Genomic DNA, 12,029 nt, shown 5'->3' with positions numbered 1-12,029 from the left:
AATAAACGTTCCGCGTTCAGCGCTGTGTGTTTCTGTTGAATATTTGTTTTCTCACTGTATTTTTGGGACATGCCTTATTGTGTTTTGACTTTCGAGCTCCTCGTGTAAGGGAATAAACGCAAAAAACTCCCACCTTGAGATCTCTTTAATTTTGTCCATTTAAATCAAGAATTCAGGAAGCAACGTTGGAAGTGTGTAACTGCTTTGGATGGAGCTGATTTTAGGATTTTGTTCATGCTGCTGCAGCCGCTACTATTGTTGTTTTTACAACGATGTCTGTAATGGCTTAATATGTGTGTAATTGTGTTTCTTTCTTTCTTTAATAAAATTATATGTAGCCTATGGTTGTGTGTAGCACGTTGATTGTTCGGGTAACTTTACACTGACTGATTTTAAACAGCCTGATTTTCTGTGTGAGTTCTACGACCGTTACACTGAAACTTTTTAAAGTCGTTGCGGATAATAGCATCTGCTAAGTGAATGTAATGGCATTAATATGGTTTAATTTTACCCTTTCAATCATATACTTCTGTTCCCAAACCTTAACCTAAATCTATGAAAAAAATGAATACTGGATTTAGGCATTTTGCCATCTGGTGGAGAAATAAGGTGCTGTTTTTACTTTGGAGCTGCTTAGTCTGGGAGGATATAAGGCTGTGTACATCTGCTCCATCTCTGGTCTCCTTCAAGAAATACACAACTAGAGAAATGTGAAAGGTACAGCACCACAACATTTGTCATATTGCTCCCCACGCTATTATGGAAACATCACTTACACCTGAAGGTAGCCTTTCCTTGATACCTGTACCTATCATTCCTTGATACCTGTAACATAACTCACCTCGTGCAAAATATTTACATGTCTATTCATGCGGTTGTACACTCACTGAGCACTTTATTAAGAACATTCTTACTTTATTACACCTTCTTAATTCAGCCAATTGTGTAGCAGCAGTGCAATGCATACAATCATGTAGATACGGGTCAGGAGCTTCAGTTAATGTACACATCAACCATCAGAATGGGGGAAAATGTGATCTAAGTCACTTTGACTGTGGAATGATCTCCTGGGATTTTCACGCACACAAAGAATGGTGTAAAAACAAAACAAAAATCCAGGGAGCAGCAGTTCTGCAGACAGAAACGCCTTGTTAATGAGAGACGTCAGAGGAGAGAGGCCAGACTGGTCAAAGCTGACAGGAAGGTGACAGTAACGCAAATAAGCACACATTACAATAGTGGTATCCAGAAGAGCATCTCTGAACACACAATGCATCATAACTCTACAGCAGCAGAAGTCTAAAAAATAAGTCTAATGAATGCTTGGTGAGTGTATATTAGGTCATAAGGATGTCTGAAGGCAGCCTGTAGCGTAGTGGTTAAGGCAAATGACTGGTTGAAATCAACCTTTAGGGAAGCCTTAGTTCCTTAGCCACTCCAACAGAATTGGGACACCGGGTTTAGTTTAGTAATGATACTGTATCTATTTTCCATGTGACCTATTCTACACACACAAATAAACAATGAAACTTGTGCATCTAAACTCCCAGCTGTCTTTTCTAAATGGAGCTGAGGGAATTTCTTTATTTGTGGAAGTCAACAGAAAGCAAGGATATTTTAGTCCTACCTCTGACCAAACCAAACATTTTAAATGTGATCCTCAGCTTGCTGCCCTCAATACAATAAACCTTTAATGGCCAGTGCCTGTCCCAGGCACCAAAAGTAAAATTATGAGCCACTGGAATCTATTCTGTCTTCGTATCAAAGTTTTCCCCTTTGACATCCATATCTTCACTAGCCTATACTGTAGATAATGTACAGCAATATATTTGACATTTCAGCAAATTCTTGACATATATGCTTATGGCTTTGCCCCCATTTTTGTTAAAGTCAGCATGATGATGTTCATTAATAAATTAACCTACAAGTTTTCAATTTAACCAATATGGCGTTTAGACACTGAAAGTTTCTGGAAATTAATAATTCACCCCTTTTGTGAGGAAATGTAAGTCGGAAGGCACAATTTGTGGGAATTTGTAACAGACATGCCAATTGTACCATCTGTAGAAGCAACAGGTCTGACTATATTTATTTTGATTTTAGCTAAAGTTACAGTTATAATTCCTTCTTTCAAAAGAAACTAGCATAATGCCACAGAACGAACCAACTTACATTTCATTTTGTAACGATATGTGATGCTTTACTCATGATGATGATGATGATGATGATGCGCAGTGATGCAGCATTGGGATGATCATCGTCAATTATTTTCTGTCAGACCGCAAAAACAGGCTTTTACTCTGAACCACATTACGACGTGGTTCTTGGGGATTGTAGTGCTTAAACGATGCCAATTTTGTGGCGAGTTATTCCAAACATACTATAACTCCCACAATTCCCAGTTTTGCCATTTCTCGGGCACGAGCCCCCAGCAGAAAAAAAGGGGAATGATGTCATTGTTGAAAAGCGGAGGAAACTCCACTGCAATCATTGTGCAACGCTGGAACAAGCCCCTGCGCTGTGATTGAGATGTTGGAGGAAAAGACAAGTTAAATCATTTGTTGCTGCGAATGTCGGTTAGTCAAACAGGTCGAATGAACGAGAAATAATTATTAATCCGGGGATTTCCCCAGTTTTTGGTGAGTGCAATTGAATATGCAATTGAATGTTATAAGCATTTATCCTAGCTTACTTGCTAACTAGCTAGTTATTTTCCGCAGGAAAACATCTGCACATAAGGATGGGAGCTGGGTGGCATAATACTGTTATTTTTTAACGAAATAAATACCGGAAATGTCTGCCTGTTTATGCACCGACATAACGGGAGCCATTATTTAACGCTTTAACGTTACATAAACTAGCAATGGTGTGGATAGCTATCCAACGCTATCTAGATGGCTAAGCATACTAGCTGTTGTCAAGCAAGCAAGCTACGGCAAGCTGTGCCCTCTTCGTATTTAACCAGCCAGTACACAGTTCTTCTTAGCTATCTTTAGTTAAACCTCTGATCATGCTAATGCTTTTAATTACTTGCGTTAAATGGGGCATCTATCCTCTGTACATAATGATCCCAATGCATTTTCGCATTAGCTGTAGAACTCAAATTAGGCTAGACATTTTCCGAAGGAGAATTTCTTCCACCTTCTTCCACAAAATCTTGTGTTCGAATTGAAAGTATGGGATGCTGTATATTAAATCTATTATTTGTGTTCAGTGAAACAAGGTGATGTTGCGGTGTTAGTCGATCTTAATTAAAATGAACTGATTCGTAACCTTGTAGATAGGCTATATTTATGGAGCGAAACCTCAAATCCAAACAAAACCACAACGGTACATTAATACAGAACGATCATTATGTAGAAAAACTGCAGTCCTCCCTATATTTTATGTGAATTTGTTGAATAGGGGGCGTTTTCGCTCCTCGGAAGGGATGCTGTCAGCCATATATCAGTTGACAGCTTTCTTAATCGAAACCGTGCGCAGTAGGATCCTATGTGATAATCTGTTTTATGCCTTCTTTTGACAACTATGTGATTGACAACGAGTTCCTCGAATCACCACCATGTGTGTTTAATTTTACAGTGGAATGTAGTTGAATATATCACCGATCTTTTATTCTCGCCCAGCGAAGCAGCCAGTGTCGGTTCTCTGCGCACTGTAATGTCGCTCTGATTCTTTATGGCAATCCTCACGGCACCTTACGGTGAGCCTTGGCAACGTGAACGCTCACAAAGAGGCCTATACCATAGCAACTTCCCAGGTCCAATAGGAAACTGAACTCTGGATGTCTACTAAAGAAATAGCTTGGGCCTTTTGAACGTGTTAGATAAAGGACAGCACTGGGAAGTAAACACTCACCCCGGGATACAGATTCGAATGTCAGCAGTCGTGTTTTTTGTTCCCTTTGTTAACTTACATGGCGAGGTGTTAATTGAATTTCTGCCTTTAAAAGCTTCTGGTAACATTGCCTCCTTTTTTAATGTGATCTTTGAAAAGAGATGCAGAGGATCCCTGCCTTATTAATATGACATCATCCCTCTGTAGCCGGATGTGTGCTTTTTCTCCAAGCAGCTCTTGGCAGAAAATGGACACGGTTCAGATAAATATCTTAGGCGCACCAAAACGAACTATATGAGTTACATTCACCTCCATCTTCATATAATTGGTTGCACTAAAAAGTATCTGTGGTCACACCTAGTGGAGGCATATCAAATAGTATATTTTTATAACATAACGATTAGCAAAGTGAAATGTGTATGACAATAAACATATTTTAGCAGATCTCAGCAATGTTCCAAACTTTAAGCTGAGGGCCTTTATGTGTGGAGCTTGCATGCTCTCCCTGTGTGGGTTTCCTCCAGGTACTCTGGTTTCCTCACACAGTCCAAGGACATGCAGGTTAGCTTAATTGGGGAGGCTAAATTGTCCTTGCGGTATGAATGCGCAAGCAAATAATGTGTGAGCACTGCAACTGATTGGTGATCTGTCCAGGGTGTATTCCTGCCTCTTCCCAATTGCATGTTGGGATAGGCTCCCGTCCCCCTGAAACTGTTACCAGGGAGTAAGTGGTTTTGAAAATATATGGAAGTACTCATTTTGTTTTAATACAAAAAGTCACCCCATGATTAAGTATTTGGTTTGAATGGAGAAAAGATAGTTCATGCAAGCTGTGTTGACACACAAATGCATAAAGCATGCATCTGCTTAGAACAGAAAATTATGATTTACTGGAAAATCAGAGAGGGTCAGAACAGTTTTATGTTTATCTCATATGGAAAGATCCCCCACTTGTATTACATTGGCATGAATTATAAATGTGAAATCTGTTGTATTCTATATTTAGTTGGTTATTAAATTAATATAATGCATTAATATGAAATTATAATTGAATATCATTTTATTGTTGTTCACATAAAAAAAAAAGGGTGTTGTTTTTTTGCTGTTCTTGTTTTTTGTGGGGGGTTTTTTTTGGTTGGGAAATGGGAAATCCTTGTGCCTGTCATGGAATACCTTAGTTGCAAAAGTAAAAGCAAAAAAACCTAAATTGGATTAGTCAATAAACCATAAACCTCCAACAGTTTTTTTTTCACTTTTTGTTTTGGCATAAAAGGCACGCTGTTAACATTGAATCGACATTGACATTGACATCGTTTATTCGGTTATGTCTAAAGAGCCTTGTTATTCTAATGAGCAAGGTTTCAGCATTCGGGATTCCATTTTGGATTTTCAAGAGCAATCTAGAAGATAGAGGTAGAAAAGTTACGGCATGACTGACATCCCTTCGTCTTCATCTTTTCCTGATTGTCCCCCTGATCTGTTATCTTTCTCTCTTTACAAAGTGAGGATGAGCATGGAAGATTATGACCACCTTTTCAAAATTGTGCTGATTGGAAATGCAGGAGTGGGGAAGACCTGCCTGGTTCGTCGCTTCACTCAGGTTCGTCTGTTTCTCCCGCAGATTCAGTGACCAGTTCAGTGGTTAGGGAACAGGGCTTCTAATCAAAAGTTTGCAGGTTCGAATGCGAGGTGCGATTTTGCCGTCGAACCCTTGAGCAATGCACTTAACCTGACCTGCTTCAGACTTGCTTCAGTATAAATGGTCAATTTATATAACGCCTTTATCCAAAGCGCTGTACAGCTGATGCTTCTCATTCACACACTCACACACCAGTGACGACTGGCTGCCTTGCAAGGCACCAACCAGCTCGTCAGGAGCATGTTGGGGTTTAGGTGTATTGCTCAGGGACACTTCGATACACCCAGGTTGGGATCCAGCTGGCAACCCTCCGACTGCCAGACAACTGCTCTTGCCTCTTGAGCCAATGTCGCCCCATAATACATAAATAAGGAATCTGTTATTTAGCTGAGGCTTTTATCCAAGTGACTTACCGTTGATTAGATGATTAGACTAAGCAGGGAACAATCCCCCCCTGGAGCAAAGCGGGGTCTTTTTTTGTTGTTGACTGCAATATAACTAATCAAGATATTGTACACATCATTTTAAATGTCTCTCCCCCCCCCCCCACTGATTTCACTCTATAATGCCAGGGTCTTTTCCCACCTGGTCAGGGTGCAACTATAGGAGTGGATTTCATGATCAAAACTGTTGAAATCAATGGCGAAAAAGTCAAGGTGAGTTGAGATGTTATTTTTTAAAAATGTAAATCGTTGTCATTCTGGATAAAGGATTCAATTGCATAAAATGTTTGAATAACTCCAGAAATTAGTCACTGCATTGATTCAGTAGATCTGCCAAATATTCGGCTCCGTATCCTTGACAACGAACCCTCTACCGTCCGACTGTTGAAATAATTTCAATTTGAGGCATCCTCTGAAAATTAATTCATGCAGTTTGTCAAAGTACAGCACCGTGAGAGTGGCCATTCCCTACTTTAATGCAGCAGTAGAATCTACAGTTATTAGCTGGAACATTCTGTACATAAGCAGAGAGGGAAGAGGTGTGGAAGACCTGATTATCGGGTGAATTTGTAGAATTCTTGATGACAGTTGATGATGAATGACCTGAAGTCAGATTAAGGCTGCACGGTAAATATACATTTTTCCTAAGTGTAATAAGAATAACTGCCACCACGGTGATCCTTTGTCTTTTTTTATTTCTTTAATCATCTGTTAGTAATCAACCAAATGGCAGAGGCTATATGAAATGCTCCTGGTACTCATCTATTGCATTTGGTGCTCACAAGACCAATCAGCAGCTTCGGTGTGATTAAACAAACAAATCACATGATCACATAGAAGCTGCACAACCTTTCTGCTGGTTGGCTATTCTATCAGTGCCCAGTAGATATCATTCATGTTTTTTTTCCCAGAAGCATTTCACATGGCCTCCGATGTTTGGTTGTTTACTACTACATCAGTTGTGAGTAAATAAAGAAAACAAAAAGCCTTAAAGGTTTTTGTACTTGGTAACTTGCAGAAAAACTTTCAGAGCTTTCTTTTACTGTTGCAGTTTGCATAATTGTTGTCATGGCATTACCGTGCTGTTGTCGTGGCGATACCGTGCCGTTGTCGTGGCGTTACCCTGCCGTTGTCGTGGCGATACCGTGCCGCTGTCGTGGCAATACCGTGCCGTTGTCGTGGCGATACCGTGCCATTGTCGTGATGATACCGTGCCGTTGTCGTGATGATACCGTGCCATTATCGTGGCGATACTGTGCCGTTGTCGTGGCGTTACCCTGCCGTTGTCGTGGCGATACCGTGCCGCTGTCGTGGCAATACCGTGCCGTTGTCGTGGCGATACCGTGCCATTGTCGTGATGATACCGTGCCGTTGTCGTGACGATACCGTGCGGATGTCCCACAGCTGCAGATCTGGGACACGGCCGGACAAGAGCGGTTCCGCTCCATCACCCAGAGTTACTACCGCAGTGCCAACGCCCTCATCCTCACCTACGACATCACCTGCGAGGACTCCTTCCGCTGCCTTCCGGAGTGGCTGAGGGAGATCGAGCAGTATGCCAACAGCAAGGTGGTGACCGTCTTAGTAGGTGAGTGCCTTTTTTTTGGGGGGGGGGGGGGGGTTTAAATTCCCCCATGCGGCAGCACAGACTGACGTTGAAGAGTGCAGATGGATGCATTTGACTACCTCATAAGCAATATAAAAAATCTATATTACACATGATAGTTTTCAGGGTGGGATGGGAGGTATTGGTTCTATAACAAGCAGGGCTTCTCACAAGTATCTCAAACATATTGTAAAATGTTAAATATTGTCAAATGCACTCCATAAATACATTTCTATTCGGTTTATTTGAAAAAGGCATATTATGCAGTACTTATGCAGTCCATAAGTATTTGGACAGTGGATCACCCAATATTAAAGTGGACATTCTAACCTCGTATCCATTGTTTAATTTGTGCTCCAATGTGCTCAAGTACAGAGCCAAAAGAACAAAAATTGTACCCCTGTCCAAATACTGACGGACTGCGCTGTTATCTCGGTGGTGAAGGTAGAGGGGACGAAGGTTTAGATGGTCTCCGCTTATCTTTGACTCGATGGTAACCATTGAAAACGGTCAACGAGGTGGTGGGAGGGGTCAGAAGTGATACAGGTGGCTTTGCCGCCTTTGCTGTCTTGTATGTCTGGCATTAGAAGACCTGTTATTCTTCTTTTAGACTGGAGTGTGAATTAAAGGGTATTCTAACTAATTATTTGTTAAATATGCTGCTTAAATACATTCCACACATTTCAAGCACAATTTGCACATGGGGCGCCAGGCCAAAACAACAGAAATTGTACCGCTGTCCAAATACTTACGGGCTGCACTGTAATGTCTCGGCGACAGGGAATAAGATCGACCTGACGGAGCGGCGGGAGGTCCTCAGGGAGCGGGCGGAGGAGTTCGCGGAGGCCCAGAGCATGCTGTACTTGGAGACCTCCGCCAAGGAGTCGGACAACGTGGAGAAGCTCTTCCTGGACCTGGCCTGCAAGCTGATCCGTGAGGCCAAGCAGAACTCGCTGGTCAACAGCGTGTCCTCGCCCATGCCCGGCGAGGGGAAGACCATCAGCTACTTGAACTGCTGTAGCTAGTCGGGGCCAGGCTACAGCCACAGCGACGGAGGACCACTAGGGGGCGCTCTCCACCGACTAAGGGGGAGGAGGAGGAGGTCTGTGCGCTCCGATTTGCCCGCTCCTTCTCGAGTTCGTAGCGGACAGAGCACCTTCCATGTTCTCGCGGGCCAGTCCCTGTCCCCTCTGGAGCAGAATGTTGTCCGCTCACGTGACTGCTCACGGGGACGGCCACGCCCCTCAGACATAAAGGGAAATGAACCCAGCCTTCGTTTTAATCTCCAGAAGCCAGCAGTGGTGTTGTAACATTAGTTTTTATATTTTATTAACCACTACCAATATTATTACTGTTCATATTATTTTGCAGAGGAGCCACACACATCTATTTATGTGTGGACAGAAACAAAAACTTAAAAAAACAAATAACAATCTTGAGTATGGGAGAATATCCATGACAATGGAGTCATTTCTACACCACAAACACCCCTAGACTTCTGCCCTCCTGGGGACAGTTGTAGCTTAAGCTTAGAATGGCTTATTCTGGTTCCTATATAACAGGAATTAATATTTTAAACCAAGTATTTTGCAAAAAAATTGTTTCTTTAGGTATTGTACAAGTGATAGACCATTAAGTTTTTTAAAATATGTTGTTTCCCCTCCCCTCCCCTCCCTAATTTGTAACACTAAGGCTTCCCATATGAGGATTTATTAGGACCAGCTTTATGCTTACTGTACCTCTGTTTTGTATTGAACGTACTGTAATGTTAACATCAGCAGAGGCAAAGTGACCGCAGTGAGAGGTAACGGCATGCTAAATAATGTGTGCTTTTCAGCTTTCTTATTCAAACGTCAGGCTAGATGGTTTATGCAGGAACCTCGCCTAGGCCTGGCGGCTGTATTTCCCCCTCATATATAAAACTGTCGGAGCTCAGACGTCATGTAAAAGCATCCCTGTCTGTGACTTTGTACACATAAAAAAAAAATCATGACAAACAAGTGCTATAACGCTATATTGAAAGAAGTTAGGATTCAAAATGGAATTCCATCTTTTCTTGTTTGTGAAATATTTTAGTTTGTGTATTCCATGGGTTTTGAATCTTAAAGACGCATATTCGTAACCCCCCACATCTTTTCTGAAAGGGTTGTTTTGATTATGTGATAATTATAACTTTGCATCAGTTCCTAGGCAAGTGTGAGTTCTGTATTGGTGGTGTGCTTGACGATTTACCCCTTTGCTGCGCAGTTGCTTTCATGCAACCTGATCTGCTGTAAAGTTTGTCTTACCCAGAGAGATTGCTTCCCCCCCCTTCCAGTAATGCAAATCCTGATGGGTCAGCTTTCCCTGGGTGAAAATTATTACCCAAACCATTGACCCATGTTAAAAAAAGAAAAAAGAAAAAAAGCTGACTGAAATACAATGCTGCCTCTGGTATTGAATAGTGTTTTTGTAAACAAAAACACTTGGGTTTTGTAGCTATTAGGTTGCCCCAATTTGATTTCATTAATGTATAGCCATTTTCTTTTGTTATGAGGTGGAAAGGCTGGTGATATTTACTTGGTCAGGGTGTGTTTTACGTTTTAGCACGATTTAGCACGTTTTAGCTCAGAAGGAACCAGCTGTCCTTTCCCAGTTTTGTTTACACAAATATGCTTCAGCTGCTTTCGTGCACTGCTTGGACCGGGCCAGACATTTTGAATGTCCAGCTTTATTTTAAATAGCCTTTTTGCATTTAGTATTGTCATACCTATTATTTTATACTAAACCGCTTTGTCATTGTTGGTCCATCTAAAAAAAAAAAAAAAAAATGTTATGTTAAAATAATTTTTTTTGTTGTAACACAATTAATTTACCATTTACTTATTCAGACCTGTTCAGTATTGGGTAAAACCTGTAGTCTTGGAACTCATGTGAATAACTGCTTTACTTTGTGTTGCATCAACCCATTATTTTTAATTGTATTTACGAAATAAGGAAATGTGAATTACCGTAGTTTTCGTTTTAATTTTTGTTCAGTATTTTTCTATTCTAAAATGAGATGCGCAAAAATAAAACCATTCAGAATGTACTTGTCTTTGGGGAGGGAAAGTGAAATAATTTTTTTGTGTACGTTTTTTGTTTGTAATTATTTTACTCAATGCAAAACTGCTTGAATGTGTACAAATAAATGTCATGATAGCCCAAATATACATTAGTACTTACATTAAATATGCTTATTTATTTATTTTTTCCATGTAGTCTTAAACTGTAGCTGTAAACATAAGCATCCTGAAAAAGTCAAGGCCCCTGACTGGCTCATCCAGTAATGGTGGAAACCACAAGAGCAGCTTGGGCCTTGTAGTGATGAGGCCTCTTTAACTGAAATTACTGTGGCCAGGAATCCACGGTAAAACCATCTGTATAAAATCAAGTCCAATAGAGTAGATGTGGTCCCTGTTGTATTATCTCTGTTTGAGTTTATTTAACCCTCAGAATCTTTCTGTATGAAACACCTTTGTTCTCATCCTGTCAACTGGAGGGTGTATTTGAATCTGCTAGGCTTCTTGGGTGACTCAGAGAGTGCCATCAGCTGTCAGAAAGAGAGCCATCTATTCACCAGTCAGCGCTAGCATGTAGCATGTAGCTCTTTCATGTAGCACTGTGTGGGCTGTGCTGCACTAATCACTCTCCTGTAGCGCTGTCTGAGCAGTCCTGGATAAGATGGTCCACTAATCAGTGCTAGCTCTCTCTTGTAACAGTCGGCTGTGCTGGGAATGATAGCCCCCCGATCAGTGCAAGCTCTCTCCTGTAACACTGGGCTGTGCTGGATAAGCAAGCATTCTAATCAGCGCTAGTTCTCTCCTGCATTGTGTGAGCTGTGCTGGGTAGGTTAGCCACAGGTCCTTGGCATGTGCATTATAGGGTGTTTGGGCTCCCGTAATCCTCCTACCATGGCAGTGACTTCCGAAGGCAATGCCAAATCAGCTGAAGAAAAATGGAAATGTAATTTGTTGTATATTTTCTATTGACTTTAAATTTACTGCGAATGTACTTTTTTTGTAACAGCAGACATCGAAAGGAGAGCAGTTGCCACTCTCCAGGTAGAAAGTGCATGCTGTAAGTACACAGCTCTGATTGTGTAACTGCAGCAGGCCTCTCTGCCTGGGAGTTTAATGTATAAAAGAGGGAGCTGCAAGGCAAGCCAGGGCCACCCGAATCTGTCATCTGTAAGAAAGGGCTGTGGCAGCAGTTCTCCCTCGGCAGGAATCTCTCTCTCTCTCTCTCTCTCGCTCTCTCTCTCTCTCTCTCATGCACACACACACTCTCACGCTCTTTCTCTTTTGCTCTCATACATACACACACAGTCTCACACTCCCACATGTACATACACGCACAGACTCATATATGCACTCTCAAGTTCTTTCTCTTTTGCTCTCATACATACACACACACACACAAAGTCTCCTTGTTCTGTAGAGCTGCCCACAGCAGTGAGCTGCTTGCATTGCACAGAACAGTGTAT

The 12,029-nt window shown here is 41.5% G+C and overlaps 1 protein-coding gene across 1 annotated transcript; it reads left to right on the top strand.

Moving 5' to 3' along the window:
• Positions 1 to 2,455: 2,455 nt before the first annotated feature.
• rab30 (RAB30, member RAS oncogene family) lies at positions 2,456 to 10,595 on the top strand. The gene is made up of 5 exons (XM_061216899.1): positions 2,456 to 2,639; positions 5,340 to 5,437; positions 6,049 to 6,132; positions 7,324 to 7,507; positions 8,306 to 10,595. The coding sequence occupies exons 2-5, from the start codon at positions 5,345 to 5,347 to the stop codon at positions 8,548 to 8,550; spliced, it is 606 nt and encodes a 201-aa protein (XP_061072883.1). The 5' UTR covers positions 2,456 to 2,639; positions 5,340 to 5,344; the 3' UTR covers positions 8,551 to 10,595.
• The last annotated feature ends 1,434 nt before the right edge of the window (positions 10,596 to 12,029 follow it).

Source organism: Conger conger, chromosome 13 (assembly GCF_963514075.1).
Source record: "Conger conger chromosome 13, fConCon1.1, whole genome shotgun sequence".
Taxonomy (NCBI): domain Eukaryota; kingdom Metazoa; phylum Chordata; class Actinopteri; order Anguilliformes; family Congridae; genus Conger; species Conger conger.
This window is presented reverse-complemented; position numbering and strand designations above follow the sequence as displayed.